This window comes from Sturnira hondurensis, unplaced genomic scaffold (assembly GCF_014824575.4).
Source record: "Sturnira hondurensis isolate 20B ecotype Veracruz unplaced genomic scaffold, ASM1482457v3 Scaffold0003801, whole genome shotgun sequence".
NCBI classification, from domain to species: Eukaryota; Metazoa; Chordata; class Mammalia; order Chiroptera; family Phyllostomidae; genus Sturnira; species Sturnira hondurensis.
In genome coordinates this window covers 1,408,843-1,430,419 of record NW_028076432.1, presented here as the reverse complement: position 1 = coordinate 1,430,419, position 21,577 = coordinate 1,408,843, and the positions used below count along the sequence as shown (strand labels likewise).

The 21,577-nt window shown below is 34.7% G+C and overlaps 1 protein-coding gene across 1 annotated transcript in view; it reads right to left on the bottom strand.

Annotated features, from left to right (window-relative positions):
* Positions 1–3,444: 3,444 nt before the first annotated feature.
* Positions 3,445–21,577, bottom strand: part of PAWR (pro-apoptotic WT1 regulator) — a 119,661-nt gene continuing 101,528 nt past the window's right edge. The window contains exons 5-7 of the mRNA XM_037042820.1: positions 14,880–15,027; positions 12,914–13,018; positions 3,445–10,860 (exon numbers count right to left, since the gene is read on the bottom strand). Of these exons, the coding sequence (XP_036898715.1) occupies positions 10,774–10,860; positions 12,914–13,018; positions 14,880–15,027 (340 nt within the window). The 3' untranslated portion in view covers positions 3,445–10,773. The remainder of the gene's footprint in view (positions 10,861–12,913; positions 13,019–14,879; positions 15,028–21,577) is intronic.

Below are 21,577 nucleotides of genomic sequence, written 5' to 3'. Positions count from 1 at the left end.
CCCTCCCCTCATTCAGATGTGACTAGGGAAGGGAGTGTGTCTGGTCTTAATTGAAACCCATACTGTGAGTTTGGGTCAAATTTTAATGGGTGGGGCAGAGACTACAATTTGGGCATCTCTTGTTTACTATGAATTTAGCTTAATTAACTTATTACATGAGCTCTTATGTCTTTTCACATCCAACTCAGTAAGAACTATGCATTTTTACATACTTTTGTAGCTGCATCCTAATTCAAATACCACTTTAAAGCGATTCAACTATTCAAAAAAAATCCTGACTTTTATAACCAACCCCTTGAGTTTCTCAACAGGCATAGATTTAAATTTTCAGAAATAAAATACGAAGATGTATGTGCACGCTCTGCCTAACATTTGCACAGAAAGTGAGAAAATAGATGAGAAATGGCATAGAAATAAGATTTCTGTCATCTTAAAATTCGCCAGTAAAGGCAGTCGTTGGAAAATGTTAGCTTTCACAGTTATGAAGAAATCATAAATGCCCTCTGAATTTTATATCATCTAGTAATTTAGACACTTATCAAAGCTTTCATTTTCTATGAAGAAAGGTAGCTCTTGATTCTGGGTCCTGAAAAAACAAATGGACAAGATGAGACTCAAACACCTTATGGCAGAAAGCAAGCAAGCTGCCGACAACAACCCGAAGGACACAGGAGGCAACCCAGAAGGGTCTTCCACTCGCCAAACCTGGGACAGTTCTGACACTGAAAATAATGACTGCAATAGATGAAAATAAGTTAAACACTTAAACACAACTTGCCTTTGGAGGTTGCTTGGGCTCTGGTCCATTACTGCAAAAGTAGTAAATACAGGGAAAGAATCAATATTATCTCCTCTTTCTTGTATCTTATGGAAACCAAGCAACTGATGAAGAAAAGCTTCCCTTTGAATAATTCCAATTACTAATGTAAATTAGAATGAAAGAATTAGAAAACCGTCACTTTCAATACCTGATGACATATTGGATCTGGGAAATAATTACCGATGTCTCCTAAAACCATGACATAAATGGTTGACAGGGAACTTTACAACAGAGTCGTCAAGCTAACAGCATCCAAATCTGTTCATGGGTCTGAGCAGGTGTCGTTGAAAGCGACACAACCAGACATTATGTACCTTCTGATGTGATTCAACTGGAAGTACTGGGTTGGCCAAAAAGTTTGGGTTTTTTTCCCCTTCTGTAGGGGAAAAAAATGTAGGGATGGCTCTGGTAACTCTTAGTTGTCTTCAACTTCATTTGAAACAATTTTATTAGACTGTACTGTGACAGCTGTCACATCAGCATGCATTAAAAAAATCACAGTTGGTGAATTTTTGTGTTGTCATTTTAATATTGAAGATGGAAGAAAATAAGCAATGTTTGTGGCATATTATGCTTTATTATTTCAAGAATGGTAAAATCTCAACTGAAATGCAAAAAAAGGTTGTGCAGTGTTTATGAAGAAGGTGCTGTGACAGACTGAATGTGTCAAAAGTGTTTTGCAAAGTTTTTGCTGTGACAGACTGAATGTGTCAAAAGTGTTTTGCAAAGTTTTGTGCTACAGCTTTTCTCGCTGGATGATGACGCTCCACAGTCAGGTAGGCCAGTTGAAGCGGATAGTGATCAACTCCAGACATTAACTGAAAACCATCAACCCTATACCATGTGGGAGATAGCTGGCATACTCAAAATATGCAAATCAACCAAGTTACTGGTAAAAACGAAAAACATGTCTTTTATGGAAAAAACTCAACAGACCTTTTAGCCAACCCAATACAAACCACCTATGTAATACGGAATCCAATAAAGCCCCCACGTCTATTTAACAGTTTACAGAAAATGGGTGGGAGGGGTTGAGGTGGTAAGTTAAACCTTAAAGGTACAATCAGTGAAATGCAAAACACAGAAAATTCTAAAGAGCAAATAATCTAATTTCAATTTGAAAAAATGGCATAAAAACAAGGGTATCATTTATAGGTTAAAAAAAGACTAAGATATATTAACCAAGTGTAGTGAGTGACTTGCATTTGGATCTTTATTTAAATAAACTAAGAGTAAAAGGGCATTTGCGGGGTATCTGGGGGACCTTTGGGGGGAAATGTGAACACCGCGTGTTACATGCTATGGCAGCCATGATAATGAGCCTATCCAGTATCCGCCGGTGTCTACTTAACAAAGGAGCAGAGCAGGGGTACAAAGGCAAGCACATTCCTGCAAGGTGTGGGTCTCCTGAGAAACAGCACCTCTGTCTTGAGGACTGATAGGCTTGTTAAAACTTTCTTTGAGCCCTGGCTGGTGTAGCTCAGGGGATTGAACATGGACCTGCGAAGCAAAGGGTCGCTGGTTCGATTCCCAGTCAGGGCACATGCCTGGGTTGCAGGCCGGGTCTCCAGTGGGGGAGACATGAGAGGCAGCCACACATTGATGTTTCTCTCCCACTCTTTCTCCTTCCCTTCCCCTCTCTCTAAAAATAAACAATTTTTAAATAACTTTCTTTGAAATGTTCAGTGAATGAAGACTTCTGCTCAACCCCCTTCCCCCTCTCCCTCACAGAGGCAGACCTGTACTGAGGTCTCCCCGCCTCCCCAGAGTCGGCCCCATTTTCTTCACAGGTGTTTTCTCTTAATAAATCTCTTGCATCCCTGCCTCTCAGGAAGAACTGAGCAGATATAAAAAATTAAATTTGTTAGGCATAATAATATTGTGGTTATTTTTAAGTCCCTATCTAATAGAGATACATACTCTAATATTTACAGGTTAAATGGTAGAATGCTTGGAACTTACCTTTAAAATATCCTAGCCTTAAAAAAGGAGAGATAAAATAATATTGGCAAGAAAGGGATATTTTCTCTACTCTTGTGTATATCTGAAAATGTTCACAGTAAGAAGTGAAAAATATGTGATTAGTAATCTTCAAAACTGTCACGGTCATCTAAAATGAAGCAAGTCTAAGACAGTCACAACTGAGAGGAACGTAAAGAGACAAGAGGACTAAACGTAAAGTGGTGTTCTGGGACCCTGGAACAAAGAAAAGACAGTAGGGAAAAAACAGGAATGTGAATCAAGAACAGACTTCAGTAAATAATAATGTATCAATATTAGTTCACTAATTGTGAGAAATGCACCATTTTAATGTAAAACATTAACAATGGTTATTTGAGCACTCTGAACTATCTTCGTAACTATTCTATAATCTAAAACTGCTCTAAAGTTTTTAAAGACTAAAAAGTAGCTTATGTAACTAACTCATTGTATTTAATAATGATTTTTTAAAACTGTATTTTTTTCTATACTCACTGGGATTCATTGTTGTGGACTTCTCACTGATCAATTAGTTAGAAAATGTTATGGATTTTCTGAGTTCACAGAGAGTAAACTTTGAAAATTCAGTCTCCCCATGGACCACCCCAGTGTCTGTACGTGCAAAAAAACCACAAAACTACAACTCCGGTGAAACAAACATTTATTTGCTTCAATAAAGTTTTAAAATTTAACCAAAATGTATTATTGTTACCAAAAATCTTCAGGAAATAACAGAGACTGACCTTAACAAAAAAACCAAAGATTTCATTCCACGGTCTCTGGGACGTCAGAATTCATGTGAGTTCCAGAGAGAATACTCAACTAATGGGTATGTCAAACCACCAACATCCACGCTGAAGCTTTTCCTGATACGATCTTTTGCAACGTAAGCAACAATACAAAAATCATTTATTTTTTTACAGGTCCATGTTATATCATTATATTATTTATGTGATGTCCAAAAAGAAAACCCAAAATCTTTGCTTAAAAATAAACATGCATCATGCAAATTTGCAAGCTTTGACCTGCATCAGAATCACTGAAAGGGCATGTTTGAACATGGATTGCTAGGCCTCACACCTCGTTCAGGTATTGGGTGGAGCCCAAGAATTTGTACTTCTAACAGGTTTCTAAGCCAAGCCAATGCTACTTGTATGGAGACCACACTTTGAGAACCACTGGCAAAATATTTAGTAAAACAATGATTATGTCATAAAAAGGAGTACAAGGCACAACAATGCCTTGCTTTGTGACCTTGTGCCAATCACCCTTCCCAATCTGTACCTTGCGTAAGTTTTAAAGAATCAAATGAAACATATTTATAGCACTTAACACAACGCCTGGCTCTGTGCAATGTTTTTATGCCACACCAAAGCAGGGTTAATGCTACCCTCAAACTGTTAACTGAGTTGCTATGTTTAGCTGCACCTCTTAAGGCATACTGATCTGAAAAGTGTTACCAGCAATTAAGAGGCACTTTTCCCATCAGCGTTTCTGAAGTGTCTGTTTACTCGTCCCATTACAATCTGCACTGACTGGTTACCGACTGGTTTCCTTTACACAGTAAATAATACAGCCAATACAAAAATCACTGGCATAATTTTACTATAAACTAGTGATGGTGGTCCCTATCCTAAATCATCTGCACATGAAACTTTCAATGTGCCATGGAAGGCCAGTAACTGTTCAACTTTTTAAAACCACTTTATCAAATGAATGTATTCTTACTAAGTGTTTTGAAGGTTCTTCAAATGGAATTTCCTGGGTCTGATAGCTTTATACTTTTGCATTAAAAATAGTGAAAAGAAATTAGATATCGTTCCTTTAATTTTTCTTAATTTGCTTCCATAAAACTAAAATGTCCACTGATGATATCATCAACCTTTGTTTTATCATAGCAAATAGTTCACATTATAAAGGAGTACAAATATTTCTCTGCATAAAAGCCTGTAACACAATACAAAGACTGTGAATTTCGTGGCCCATACAATATCTAAACAAGGATAATAACCAATCATATATGAATTAAGACTATAATTTACACTTAATAATGTTGTACACTTTAATGTGAAAAACATACATAGCAGTCGAAAGTCTTATTTTGTTTTTCTTTCAAGTATGTAAAGCCAAAGTCCAATCTCTTCCTAATTGACTCATCTTAATTTATCTCACACTGCTCAACTATCTTATACAAAATAGAGAGCTTTTTCCTTTTAAAATCATCTTCACTCAGTAAAAATCGTTTTTGAAAGTGGGTAAAATTGTACATTTGGTCCAGTATGAAGGGGAAAGTTCCACTTTCTATCTTCCTTGTTAACCTTACCTGGTTAGGCAACAAAATAAAGTGGATTGTAAAAGATACAATATCTTTTTATCTATCTCTTTGTCATGAAAAATTTACATCCATTCTTTCCCCCAAGAAGTTGACTGGGAATAAAATGAAACCTCTTGTAGGAACTAGAGGTGAAGAGAAACTAGGAGCATGGGATCGAGAGAACAGGCGTGCATTTTACAGCCACTGACAGAGTAGTGAGCACACACACAGTGCGTCTAGAGTTTAGAAAGAGATTTGATGACGTCTAAGATAAATGACTCCAGTTTCAATTACGGCTGAGAGACCTTATGAGTTTTTTCAACAGGCTTGCTCCAATAATGGAGTACATTCTTATAAAAGGACTTGAGACATTATCTAAACATTCTGACTGAATGGTACTTGCTCACTTGTTAGACATGTGCAACATTACTGAAAATATTAATTCAGAATTCTAGAAGACTGATTAGCTTGTGCAGGTGTACAAAGAGTGGCACATTAGCAAAAGTTATGTAAACCATTTACTAAAAAAACAAAGACTGGATTTTTACATTCTCAGACTTCTACTTGTCTTTTTCAAACTATGAAGGACATGAAATTCTTTGAACAACATCAGATATGGTTGGTAACAGTTCTAATTTGGAATTAAATTACTCATGTAGTTTTAAAACACAAAGATAATTAAAATTTTCAGTCAGGCTGAACATATGCACACTTCCTTACTCATTCAAGAAGCCTCACCATTAATGTATTCAGATCTTATCCACATTGCATTTTTGTTTTTTAAACATTATTCCTTCTGCAATATACTAAATAAAGATTTTAATGTATTACTGCATACTGCTTCACTAAGAGGCACATTAAGTTATTTGTAATATTAGCATTTAATTTCAAAAGCAAAACTTATGGTCAGTGTTTTACTGACAGTACAGAAAGGAAATAATTAACCAATGTTAAAATAAATGAAATTTATTTTTATTGAGTATTTATTATTTTACATGAAAGCATACTAAAATGAAATCAAGCTGACTACTCCACAATGAAAACCTATACAATAAGAATGATGAAAGATGTCTACACAATACTAATGTGATCAATAAGTTATCCAGATGTTTTCTACAAATATTTGGATTACCTAAGTTAACTGACTTTTCAGCAGTAAAGTTTAGCTTTCACATGGTCCTTGCTGGTAGCAGCAGCCATTTGATACTTAAACTTAGAAGAAATACTTAACAATATAAAACCCTGAATAGTATAGCCAAATCATTCAAGAAAAAGTTCACCAAAAATCTTTTAAAAAAATAATATACACATATAAGGTATCCAGAGGGGGAGAGAAAACAGGCATGTAATAAAAGATCATCACTAACATTTTATCATTAGCATAGTGACCGCCCAGATGTAAACTGTTTCCTAAACACCTAAAACAAAACAGTGATCAATAATACATAAAGAGAAACTAACTTAAAATCATGGTTGAATACATCAACAGTTTGGTGACATGCATTGAAGTCTTTGTACCTCATTACTTCTATAAATTCCTTTGAACTGTTCTTTTCCTAACACACAACTCATGTAAAAGAAATACGGTGCAGCGATTCCCAGTATGCACCAGGTCTTTCACTCCAACACTCAGTAAACGCTGCAGCGCATCAAATGGTACCTACCAACTACATCTAAAAGACAATGGTGAATAATACATAAAAAGATACTTCGCATGAACTATTCAGATCAGACTGGTTAATGCTACTTATGATTGCACTTTGTGTTACTAACTCATACTACATAGATTGTACGCTGCCAGATAGGAAGGGCGGATCCACGTCTATTTTTTTAAAAACTTCTGTAGTATCCATAACTGTATGCCCAGTTGATTATTAATAAGTACTTGCTGAAAGAATGGGTATAAAAATTTAATGTGACTCTCTCATCCATATTCTTCTTACATACTCACACGTAATTATTTGGAGATGAGGATATGACTTTAACCTGATATGAGATTCTAGCTAAGTAAAATAAAGAAACAATGGGACTTCGGTTTTCTTGGGTAATGATTCAAGTCTGTACGATGAGAAGAAAACCACCAACTCTGCTACCTCACTAAAAACCGGGGGAAGTGCCTTTGTCCAGGCAGCTGGTGAGCAAAATGTTCATCGTTTATCAGCATGCTTTTAGTTTAATGAACCAAAAAACAAGTGCCACTAAATTCTAAGTAATATAAATCTACAATCCTAGTTGATGGGATACCCTTTTTTATGGGAGCAAGCATAATTCCAATACAACAGAAGTTTACTGTTACATACTAGGGGTCGTTCAGATACAGTAAGAGAATGTTAGCAGTGCCTCTAACAGGTTATTTTTGATTGCCAGTTCTTTCGCACATAACATGCTCACCACGATGAAAAACCTTGGTGCATTTGGTTTCTTGTGTTACAAGATGAAAATATATGCCTGAATTTTGTAACAGATTATTAACAAAAGCATGTAAATGCCGACACTGCATGGAACTTACTAGGCACAGACTCAAGATCATAAAACCACGGAGAAGATGAAAGATGACTATCACTGTACCTGTGAGTATTGTCTTGGACATCAGATCAATGATCAAACGCAAGGTCTTTCCTATTTTGTCCTATGGTGATGAACATATGGACATGACTAATACATTGACTTGCATTATATTCAATTACATATTAGTGAATGCAAAATGCTGCATTTTAGTTTCTAACTATCAAATCCAAATTAATCTAGAAAACAAAAAACATGTAATTGAGGTAGATCTTTGACCTTAAGAATACATTGTTTCTACCACAATTTATTTTAAAAAAGAACACACTGCATCATGTATCTACCCCTGACATTTAATTTTTTGTCTTAAACTACTTGATCATGTGTGACAGTGTGAATCTACTACATGTAGTAAATTCCCTTAGAAACACACACCCCGATTAATACCTTCCTTTTCCTCTCTAAAGGTAACTGCAGTGCAATAAAATAACAAGTCTAGCAGAATGAAACAGGTTATTTCATCAATTCTCCAAGTTAATGGACATCAAAAATAAGGGAGGCAAGTCATGTCCATTTGAAAGTTTATAACCTTATTGTTTTGAAAATAATATCAAACACATTATATCTTTGGGTATGCTTTATTATGACACAAATTCCCAGGAAATATATGAAATATTACTTCTGAATGGGACTAACAATTTCACAACTACTAGCACTTTGACAACAGCCAAGTCTTCTAAGGTGGTGCACATGTATTTAAGCTACCTTTTCAAAAATCTCAATATTTTTTATAAACTTAAAGGGATATTACAGTAGATCTTGCTTTACTTTTTAATATCCAGTCTAAAAATATATAGGTGAATAAATCCACACTTTAAGGAAGAACTGCCTATGAAAGCTTTGCCTAAATTCCCAGGTACTGCGTCTGCACTAGGTACTATTATATAAATGTAAGATCAGTCTGGGAAACGTCCCCAACAAACTGAAGAAAAGGGAAAAAATTAAAACAGCTCAGTCTTTAGAAGTATTAATAACTGGTATAATTTTAAAAGGGGAAATTGAATATTTATTTACTTACATGTAGATTAAATAGAAAATTTAAGATACTTTTTTTCACTGAAAAAACCAAAGCACTAATAATTTAAGGCTAGATATTGACAGCATTCTTTCACAACATCCACAGTGTGGATGGGAAACTAGGCAGTATCAGTATCTTTACCTAAGGGAAACTAGGAGGTGAGTACCTCTCAGCCAAAGTACTAACTGGGCCCAGGAACCACTTGACAAGTGGGTGGCGGATGACCGTTCTCATGCTGGGTAACAGTCCCCAAAAAGAACGTCCTTATGCGCTACTTCAGCAAGTATATCAAGTTTGGTAATCTAACAATGAACTTGTTGGTAAATATATACGAACATATGAAAACTTCCCCAGAAACCAGGTTACTAAATGATCTAAAAGGGGGGAAATGCTGTTGCTAACATTTTGTTAATTCCAGAGTCTCCAATGGAAGGTATAGAAGGAAAGAGGTAATGGCAGCTGTTTATGAACTTATGTTATGATCAGAATCATCAGATGGTAAGCTTTAAAAATTCTGTCCAGGGTCTCAATCTAAACCCATCTAGAAACTACAGCCAGGAAATCCTTTTTCAGCAACCCAAGTGATTCTGATGATCAGCCAAGGTTGAAAGTTCTAAAGTGAAAAGCGGTGCACAATCCAAGTCACTGCAGAGTTTCAGAATTCAATATCTGATTTGTATCATTTACTGTGTATTTTATCCAATTGTCTCAACCTTCCTATTTTTCTAACAGTGGATAATGAAGGAACTTGGCAAGTGAAGAAAACAGAATCAGTGGGGTACCCAAAATGTATTTACTACTATAAGTAGTAAAATGCATTCACTACTTATAATTACTGTACATAAGTCCAAGCCAGTTGTGTATATTACTTGGATAAATGGGTATCAGAATATCGTTTGAGATCAAACTATCAGGCAAATATGTTATTTTAAAGGAGGGGGTTTCCTTAATATAAAACAACTCTAAACACTAATGGTAATTAATAGAAAAGAAAATGTATACAATTCTTCAAAACAATTGTTTTTTAAAAATCCAATGTTAAGAAGAAAATCTCTGAAATTTGAGGTAGGGCAATAATTCTCTCATGAGAACAACTATGTCAGTGTTACTCTCCACGTCAGAAATTAAGCAAAGTATTTCAGTACTACTACTGTTTATGTACTCTTTGTAATATAAGTATAAATTGTTTTAAGTGTGCATAAATATTGTGGTTTTGATTTTAATGCATATGGTAATTAAAAATGTGAAAAATTTTTTCCTCTATACTAAAACCGTACACTCTCTCCAGGCCTAATGAATAAAACAACTTTTTAAATATCCCATGTTCACTTATAAACCTACAAAGGGTAGTACCTACATAAGAAATTTTATATTAAAATTACAAATCTATGTTCTTCAGAAGTTAAAGTGATTTCAATTTTTTCAATATTCAAATACAAAATAGTACATTTTAATTTCTTATAGCACAATTCAAGTAATCGCTTAAATTTTGTATTTAGCCAACTAGTACATGATATTAAGTGACTTTACAATAGCTTTCCATTTTAAAGACGGTTGTTTTACAAAATAATGAGAGTCTATATTATTCTAAATTGCTTCCATTAAGTTGAAAGAACAAATGACAGCAGACAAAAACCTTTATGAGTAAATCACGACTACACATAAAAGGCTACACATTTCAGTAATAAGGCATTTGCAGGTAACTCCCAAAAGTACTTGAATTCATGTAAACCAAGACTATGTGCATTCCTTTAGGGAGAAAATGCACTACCACAGCTGAAATATATTCGAATGGGTTGTGACTTTAAACCATGTATTATTTGAATACCACACAACACCAGAGGCATAACCTATCATTTTAAAAACTGAAAGATGTTACTTATTTGTGAAACAAAAAGTAGATATTTTTGAAACGAATGATGAAAAAGAAATGTTTTCAAAATAAACACCCACTGTTTTCTAGAAATAAATATACATACTTAATGTATTGCAGCACAGGAATATTGCCCTAGCACTAATCATAACATTCAATCAGTAGTTTTCAAATATTATTTTCCACACTGAACCTTGACTCTTCTACCTTGTTAGCTGCCCAACAACTTTCAAAAGAGTTTTATTCTCCTGCTTTAGTTGTTCATTTTCATCTTCTATGTCATCTAGGTCCTTAAGGAAACAAAAAGGAAGGTAATATGTGAGTTTTTAAAATACTTTAAATGTGATTAACACACTTCAAAAAACACACATTCAGAGTTAATTCATGCAAGCAATTAATCTGGAGGTGAGGGAATGTTCTGAAAACAAGTTTAGATAGGATATACCCCTCTAGAGGGAGCATCCACTACTTACCTCCTTCTTATTGTTACCATGGTAACACAAGGCAACTCTTCCCAGACCTTTCAGTTTCTCAAGAGAAGTCAGAAATCAGAATTCTTTAATTGTGAATCTTCCAATTTCAGATTATAACTGACTATTTTGTTTAAAAACAAATTGCACTTTTCTCAAAACCATATATATGGAGGCAATAAGAGGCTGAGGAACCCAGATTGCAACCCTGTGCCAAATAAGCAATCAAAAAGATTCAGGTACAAGTTTGGGATCTACTCCTACCACCTGTTGGTCTTTCGTAAGTGCTTATTGTGGGGTAAGAATCTGAGGAGCTGATAAAAATCTGAGGCATACAGAAAAGGAGATCTGGGGCATAATAGGGTTGATCTAGTTCAATTTACATGTGAGGCTTCTCTGTGACATTTTAAGTGAAAGGTTTTAGAGCTTTACAAAAACTGAAAGCCACTAAACTAGGTGATCACTCTCCAACTTCAAAGTTATGTGATTCTACCTCTATATTCCCTCTATTCATCCTAGTGCCTTATATACAATTACTTGGTAAGTACAAAGACCATCTACCCCAAGCTTTAGAAGAAACATCATTTCTAGGCAGACTATTTACTGAGAGTTGAAAAGCAGACATTTATGGATTTATCCTTGCAATTCAAAATACTAACTAGAGCAATCAATATATTACATGTGTTACTGGATAGCAGCACTCTGATATAGTTAGTATACTGTCTTTGGACAATTAGATACATGATTTAAAAACGTAAAAAAGCAGCATTTGCATTTACAATCTAAATGAATGATGTCGAAAAACAGCGTTGAAAACAATAAAGATGCATGGTTCCTGAAATTACTACAACTAAGATTTACCTATGATTTAGAATTAAATAAAAGGATATATCATATATCATTACTAGATTATAAACTATGTAAGCACAGGTGTTTATTACTCTCTTTAACGTACACAGTGTGTAAGGCCAGCATCAACACCAAAAATATTTCCAGATTTTATTAAATCATAGTCCAGAGCCAAAAGATAATGCCTGTGTTCTGAAACCAGATGAAAGAACTTACTCAGAATGAGGATTCCCAAAGTTGATGAATATGTGATTCCTACATATGACCCTGAGCAAGTTAAACTCTGAGTTTCAATATCCTCATCTATAACCTGTAGTTAACACCTCACATCTTTATCATTCTACACATAATGAAGGCCCTCCCTCTATTTTCTTTTCTTTTCTTTCACGGAGTCAAGATGGGATTAGAAATCTGTTCCTTTTTACCTGAAGCAATCATTTCCTTCCTCTGTCTTATCTAAAGTCAAGTCTTCTAAAAAAGCAAAACTATGGGTTCTCTTCTCATCACCGTTACCTAAGCAGGATCTAGCATTATTAAGATCTACTTAAGCAGGCAGTAAAGTCAAGGACTAAAAGCAAAAAAAAAAAAAAAAGCTACAAATAATCGTAAGAAAGGCCTTGGGAAAGTTGAGGATGCATATATACAACTGAAAAAAGTGTGAAGATACAAAGAAATGTGGAATTTCCTAGGGCAGGAAGTAGCTGTGTAGTTCTTCACTGAGCAAATTTCATGCCTTTTATGTGTGGTGATGACCAAGCTGCCCTCACCTCCAGACCAACAAAACACAAAGTAAATCCATTCATCAGTCCATCCCCAAAAGAACAATATTAAGTGAGTACAACTGATAACTGGATAGATGAAATCAATTTACAAAATAAAATGATGGTTCTTACTACCACAAATTACTCTCATTAAAATATTAACTAAATAATGAAATTAAATAATTTCTTCATATTCATATATTTTCATCCAATTGTCAGGGGGGAAAAAAGGAACCACAAAACTGAAATGTGTAAATACTCACTCTATTTAACAAATCAATTTCTTCTTTGAGTTTTCCGATCATTTCCTCTTTATCTTGCATTAGTCTTACAAGTCTCAAGTTTTCTTGCCTTTCTCTTAATACTTCCTGGTAAATATAATTACAAAGTTTATTAAGGGAAAAGTAATTGGTGACCTACAATCTTAAGTGGCATACATCTGCCAAATTTGGGGAAGTATGTTAAATATACGAAGGTTTCCAATGAATTCTCTTATGTTATTTAATGAGGGAAGGAAATATCCATCCCAGAAAAGAATCAGAGATTGAGAGGAATACAGGAGTTGTAAGGTAGTATATTTCTGATTAAATCTATGTTTATACAAGTCTTTAACAAATACTAATACTCAGTGGAGTCCCCTCCTTAGCTTAGCACCACTATTAGTCCTAAAATATTTTAATGGATAATATCTGTTTGAGAAAATTCAAATTAATTGAAAATACAAAAAATTTAATGTACTTTTGTGTACACCTGACACTAATATAATAATGTATGTCAACTGTAACTGAAAAATAAATTTTTAAAATCAATAAGCAAATAAATAATTTTTTACAAAAAGAAAATAAAGGAGAAAGCTCTATGGAAAAGTCTAAACAGAAAAATAATAGCCCTCAGTTTTATATCCAGCTCTGCTAGTTAGCTGACAATGGATAAAACAAAGGAAATGAAATAGATTGCTAGTTTTTAAGCTTTTTCTTTTTTTAAAAGTTGTAGCACTTTTTTCAAAGAAATCTTATTTAAAATCCAGAGATTTGGGCTGGGTCAGCCACCTTGGGGGGCAAAAAGAGAAGCAGAACAGAAAAAGTCTTGCCCAGAACTTGGTTTCTTTCCTGCCAACCCGCCCAGAAAGTGGCCAAGCTGGCTTCATTATCAACTGCTGCCAGCTACTAGCAAGTCAACCCAAACCCTGTGGAGCTTCAGAAGTCTTCCTGAAACCCCCCTGGAACGTGCTGAGCTATGTGTTCCTTAAAGTTTTAAATTTAGAATTGTAGAAACTATTTTGAAAGTTCAGATCACAACTAAAAGTAACGATAATACTGTAAAAAGAAATGACTTTAAAAATTAAATCTCTACTAAAAATCTTTATATCACAAGTAATAATTTTAATTCAGCAAAACAGAATATTTTCAACAAAGTATTTCAGTACCATTATCAATTTTAGAGGCTGAATGTCTATAGAACAAACCTGATGAATTTATGCCAATACACATTTGAGTTTTTTTCAGACACTACTAAACAGGTTTACTTCTAAGATGGTTTTAAACATTATCTATACGTTGCACTGTGCTTATTAACCAATGTCACCCCAATGAATTTAATGTAAAAATTAAAGAAAATCATGTCAAACACCAAAGATGGCTCTGGGCTCTAACTTAGAAGCCAGAGAAAGTCTACAAATGACAATCTGTACAGATAACACACACAGAGTAGTACACACTGCCAGGACAGACTTCTAACCATTTCAAAAGCAAAGGATATTTTTAATATATTAAAGATAGCACATGGAAGAATGGGAGAAGCCATTAAATATTAAATACAAGAACTGGCCATTAAATGGGAGAAGCCATTAAAGCCATTAAATAGAAGAACTGGCTCTACTTCTAAAGGTTTTAACATCAACAGAACTGGATCCAGGAAAATACTAAAGAAGTAAGAAAATGCCTTCTGGAACTTCAAAAGCCTTCTTGAAGAACCCCCTGAAATGTGCTAAACTATGCACCTAGACAACAGACTTAAGACAGTGATTCAAAGCTGCTATTTGAATACATTTGGAAATAACCAATTACCACTAATGGTATCTCCCATTAGTACCCTCATTCTTTTCCCTTTTTTGACATTATCTCTCCACTACAAATTTCAACTTATTTTCTCTCTGAGCTGCTAGGTAAGTAAAAAAAGGAATCCAAATAGTATATTAATTCTATCAATTTTAAATAATTTGTTTCATACCTTTTCAAGATCTTCAATTTTCTTTTCCAGTGTGCTACTTGAGACCGAATTACCTGAAGCACTTGCATCCCTATTATATCTGCTGAGCCCACTTCTATCTGTTCGGGGGTATCTACTTGAGATTTCTTCTTCAGAGGCAGTAGTTGTGCTATGGAAAATAAAAAAAATATGTATGTGTGTATATATACACTTAATATACTCAGCAAAAAGAATGTCAAAAATATTTTTTATTCAATATAAACAATTACCATTCATCTAAGGACACATGGTTATAGTAATCAACTTATTCATAACTATAGAAGTTAACTATTCCAACACAATAAAAAATATTTCTTTCAGCACAACCAAAAGCACTTGTTAATTCTTTGACCAATCAATATCTACTGGGTAGCTGCTAAGTACCTGACACTGTTCCGGGTACTAAAAATATAAAAGCAAACATAGACAGACATAGGCTCTGCCCTTCAATTTATCAGAGGCTATAACCCATTATAACAAAGCAACAAGGTCACGGTTAAGGTAAGTGTAGGGTAATATGATAAGGACCTAATGTAGACTATCTGTGGTAAAGAATCGCTTCCCTTTTCTCTTCAAAAAAAAAAATCCAATCCATCATGAACACTTTAAGAAGATCAAATAAAAATTAAAAAGGTGATACAAAATACAAGTCCAAATATTTTATTAGATTCAGACCCATATTTCAATAATATACTTAGAATAAACAGAAAAAAAGAATTACGTGAAGCTGCAACATTTTCATTGGAAGTATACATACAGGCAACAACAGGCTATCACAGTAAAGTCATCTGAAGGCTTGCTTGACTAGCCTGGAGATTTGCCTGTAAGCTCACTTCACAAGTCAGATGGCAAAAAGCCTCAGTTTCTCCCTGGCTGCTGCTGTCCAGAAGCCTCATTTCCTCAGTATGTGGGCCTCTGCATTGGGCTGTTCACCATACGGCAGTTGTCTCCCAGGGAGAAAGCAGTACTGCAGCCAACACAGACGCTGCAGTATCTGTTCAGACCTAATCTCAGAAATGACATACTACCACAGCAACCTGCACTGTAATGTGGAAGGGGTGTGCACACAAGCCGTGTAAATACCAGGAGGCAGGGCTTCCTGAGGGCTGTCTTGTTAATTTACCCGCACTAGTTTGGACTGATGCTCACAAAGGATAAGCTTTATCTAAACTACATATATTTTGTTTAAACAGCATTCATAAGATAGAAACTACTTTCATAGATCTATGTTGACAGAATAGATTTTAAAGCAATTGCAGGAAACTCAGGATATTCATTTTCAAATTTTACTGCAAAAGCAGAAAGTGATGATTTTCAAAATGTCTTCAATCCTTCATTGGTAGTTAGTTCCAATTGTTTACCTTTGTCTTCTCATTTGTGTGTAGTTTTTAAATGTTAGCAAATTGAAGTGAGACTTTAAATGAAATTCACATTACCATTTAGTTCCCTTATACCCCCTCCCCAAAGCAATCACCACACTGTTGTCCAAGTCCATGAGTCCTTTTTCCTTTTTGCTCAATCCTTCTAAAGGAATTTGTTACTAATAAAAAAAATTTTTAAGAGAAATTCACAAAGCACTAATAATCACATGAAATCCTGAAGATCTGCTTCTGTTAGTTTTTTAACTGTAATGTTCTTTCTTTCAAATAATGCATTTTTGGTTGTGAATATATTTATGTCATGCCTATTATAAATGCCATGTAAATTTTGATGATTTTAGTGTTTAAGTGACAGTACATCACTGCCAATAACCCACATAGTTTTAACATTTCCCCACCAATTATGGCTAAAAATTGAATTCAAAATAGGAGGGATAATGTTTCCCAACAAAACCAGCACAAACTTTTGTTCTGTATTTCTTTAAAATTACTTCCATTATCATCACTTGGTTTACTATTACTGTTATATTCAGAAAAGGTATACCTTTACTTATCAAAAAAAAGTCTGTTAAAGCATGTTTGCTTTATCTTAAGTAAATTAGGATAAAAATAAAAAAATATAAACTTACTCCCTGGGTTTAGAAAATATTATTAAAAAAGCAGAAATTGAAAATAAAGTATTTTTACCTTTTATTTGCTTGTCTTATTACATACTTATTTTAAAATTATTTTATTCACGGAACAAGAATAAGTCAAATTAAATCTAACACAAAATTTTTAAGGTGATATATCTTTACATTTTGAATTCTTAAACATTTTGGGTTACAAATGACTTACATAAAATAACATGTACAGTGAAATACACTTTCTTCTCAATCTCACATGGTATATTCACCAAGATAGACCATATTCTGGGCCATGAAACACATCTTCACTGAATTTTTTAAATATATATTTTATTAATTATGCCATTACAGTTGTCCCATTTCCCCCTCTTCATTCCCCTCCACCCTGCGCGCCTTCTCTCCCCCATTTCCCCCCTTTAGTTCATGTCCATATGTCACAAGTTCTTTAGCTTCTACATTTTCCATACTATTCTTGCCCTCCCCCTGTCTATTTTCTACCTACAGTCTATGCTACTTATTCTCTGTATCTTTTCCCCACTTCTCCTCCTCCCAATCCCCTGTTGCTCACCCTCCACATCATCTCCATTTCTGTGGTTCTGTTCTTGTTCTAGTTGTTTGCTTAGTTTGCTTTTGTTTTAGGTGTGGTTGATAATAACTGTGAGTTTGCTGTCCTTTCACTATTCATATTTTTATCTTCTTTTTCTTAGATAAGTCCCTTTAACATTTCATATAATAAGGGCTTGGTGATGATGAACTCCTTGAACTTGACCTTATATGAGAAGCACTTTATCTGCCCTTCCATTCTAAGTGAAAACTTTGCTGGATAGAGCAATCTTGGATGTAAGTCCTTGCCTTTCAGGACTTGGAATACTTCTTTCCAGCCCCTTCTTGCCTGTAAGGTCTCTTCTGAGAAATCAGCTGACAGTCTGATGGGAACTCCTTTGTAGGTGACTGTCCCCTTATCTCTTGCTGCTTCTAGGATTCTCTCCTTCATTTTAATCTTGGTTAATGTAATTATGATGTGCCTTGGTGTGTTCCTCCTTGGGTCCACCTTCTTTGGGACTCTCTGAGCTTCCTGGACTTCCTAGAAGTCTATTTCCTTTGCCAGATTGGGGAAGTTCTCCTTTATTATTTGTTCAAATAAGTTTTCCACTTGTTGTTCTTCCTCTTCCCCTTCTGGTACCTCTATAATTTGGATGTTGAAACATTTAAAGATGCCCTGGAGGTTCCTAAGCCTCTCCTCATTTTTTTGAATTCTTGTTTCTTCATTCTTTTCTGTTTGGTTGTTTGTTTCTTCCTTCTGGTCCACTCCATTGATCTGAGTCCCAGTTTTGTTTACACCACTATTGGCTCCCTGTGCATTCTGCTTCATTTCACTTAGTGACAAACATTTTAACAAAATGCACTGGAGATGAGCAACCTGGAGACAGGAAGGCCAATTTGGAGGCTACTGTATCACCTGTGTGAGAAATGGTGGTGTCCTGGATTGGCGTGTTGGCACTGGAGACACACAGGAGGTAAACTCAACAAATCTTGGTAAGCGACTAGATGTGAAGCAGCGGGGAAAAAGGGGGATCATAACCGATGTCCAGATTTCTGGCGTGAGCAAGAGTGGATATTTGGATACCGACTAATGAAATACACCAAGTTTCACAAGTTTACTTTTGCATATGCTGCATTTAGGATACTTCTGTGATATCTAAAAGTAGACATTTAAAAGTTGTTGGTGATATAGGAATAGAACTAATGATTTGAAAAAAAAAACCAACCAGCATATTTATAGATAGTAACTGAAGTCGCTGTAGTGAGGGACAGTTCTGGCAGAAATACACAGAACAAAAAGAGAATAAATTCACTTTACTTGTTTCCAACAACAAAACTGGCCAATATTGAAGGTATCCTTAAGAAATATTCAAGACTATGTACCATCAAAAACTGGAGAAAAATCTACATGTCTAATACAAATGGACTATTCAATAAATTTTGGTCCATACATTCAATGGTATGCTATGCTGCTATTAAACATACTATAAAAACCTAATGAAAATATAATGTATAAAGCTATACAAAAAAGAATCAAGTCTAAGAGAGTTAATGCCAATATCAAGAACAAGTACAGGAAAGGAACAACTCCAAGTAGGACTGCGAAATGCCAACAAAAGAGTGGGAAGAAAATCCAAAGGTTAAAGTATCATTGGAACTACATCACACAAGAGCATTAAAATAATTTTATATGATCTCTTTTCACTTAAAAAAATCCAATTCTATTCACTAACCACAAGATTATTCAAACAGAAAACTACCATGCTGATAAGGGCAAGCAACGAAAACCTAGAAATGTGGGTATCTCTTAAGAGCATTGTATCTGCTTGATGTACAAGTTTTAAACAGTATTTTTAAAAGTCTAGCCTATTAACAACTTTGAAAATACTTCATACTAGGCTTGTGGATACATCAATGATACTATTATACAAATTAAAAACAAGAAACACTTGCCCTGGCTGGTATAGCTCAGTGGATTGAGTGCGGGCCTGCGAACCACACGATAGGGGTTCGATTCCCAGTCAGGGCACATGCCTGGGTTGCAGGCCAGTTCCCAGCAGAGGACTCAAGAGAGGCAACCATACATTGATATTTCTCTCCTTCTCTCCTTCCCTTCCCCTCTAAAAATAAGTAAGTAAGTAAGTAAGTAAGTAAAAACAAGAAACACATTTTGAAAAACAAAATCTCTGCTTTATTCCCATTCAGATTAGGTTTGTAAGGAATGCTCTCAGACTTGTGAAGGATTGTGTTACTTTATCTTATTGCGAAACTTAGCTGTGTTTATTCTAGAAAAAGAAATGTTTTAACCTATTTTGAGGGTCACATATGTACAGTACAAAACACTCAGAATAAAAGATTGTTTCATTAACTCTAAAAAGTTTGTAACATTCTACTCAGGAATGTTAACACAAATCTGTAATGCGATTCCAAAAAGAATGGCCCCTCTGCCTTCAGCTACAAAAATATTAACCATAATGTTCAGAAAAGGGGAAAGAATAAATAGTAACATTAAAGATAAACAGTACCATTTACTGAAAGTATTCCCCTCTGGGAATTTTCGCATCTTCTGTGGAAAGACTAGGAGGTGTTGTGGGGGAATGAAACACTGTTGTAAAACTATCGTGAGAACAAGATTGGCAGCATTATGAGATTACAGCTAGAGGAATTTTCCACTAAAATAGATATTTTAAACCTTAGCAATTAGAAGAAATACAAGATTCATGAGTAAAATCCTACTTTCAGCACGAATATCAAATATTTAGAAGTGTTGGAGGAAGCATGAAATTCCTAAGTAACAAGTCCATGACTGGCCTTCATATTTCTAATGTTTCACTGCCTTCCTCCCCCACCACTGCTCCTCAAAACAGCCCTGACTCAGCACAGGTCTTCTCCCCACTGCCCCCTGACACATACACACACAGAGCAACAACTAAAGATCAAAATCAACCCTTGGAACCTTTATTAAAATTGGATACATTTACTATAGGAAACAAAAAATATAAATCAGTATCTCTAGTAATTCCACCAACCCAGAGATAACTGCCAATATATTTTACTATAACACATTAGTAGTTCTCTAACTTTTTGGGTCGTAGATCCCTTTGAAAATCTGATTAAAAATATAGCTCTTCTCTCAGATGAACATTACATTACTTGACATAGAATTTTCACAGTTCATCAACAGATTTCAAGTTAAGAACACTTTATATATATTATGTGAGACTTTGTTTTAATACATTTTTGGCAATATGCTTTCCCTCTCCCCATTTAGCATAAATAGGTAATAATTTTCCTATATAATTAATGATTTTCTACAGCATCAGTTTAGTGTCTGCATTGTAAATGTTTATACTCATGTTACAGCCTTTCCAGTTAGGGTCTATCATATGGGTTATTGCTCATGTATTAAATACAGTGAATTATCCTAAAGAGATCAAGTATGATAGTTATCTCATCAAATATACCTAGTTGCTCAAATTTCACTACTTGAGACCTAGACAAAACAAATTCAGAAAGAAAAATTCTTCCCAATTTAGGCCAGTGTATTTGGTAAGAAGAGCTAAAATTATACACTCCTCATTAGTGTCTTTACATGCATCTTCCCATAGCCAAGCCATTCCTGTATTTCCAAACTATTTAATACATATTGAATGTGAAACATCCATTTTGTTTCTTCAGAAAAACCTTCAACTAAACAACATGAAAAACAGGGATCACACAAAAATTCACACATCAATGTTCATAATTTATTGTTACATATTCTAATATAATAACATATTAACCAAAAGATGGAAACAACCCAATGTGTTGTATGCTCAGGCATGCTGCAATGTGAATAAATCTTAAACATGTTATGCTAAAGTTAAGAAGCCAGATCAAAGGCCACAAATTGTATGATTCCATTTATAGAAATTATCCAACACAGGCAAACGTATAAAGACAAAGTAACAGCTTCAAAGAGCTGTGAAGGGCGGGGTAGTTACGGAACTGGACAGTGGTGACACTGGTATAGTACTGTCAGTATACTAGAAACTGGTGAGTTGTGTATTTTTAAAGAATTAATTTTCTGACATTTGAATTTCATCTCAATAAAGTTCTTTCAAAAAAAGAGGATAAACACAGAATAGCATGG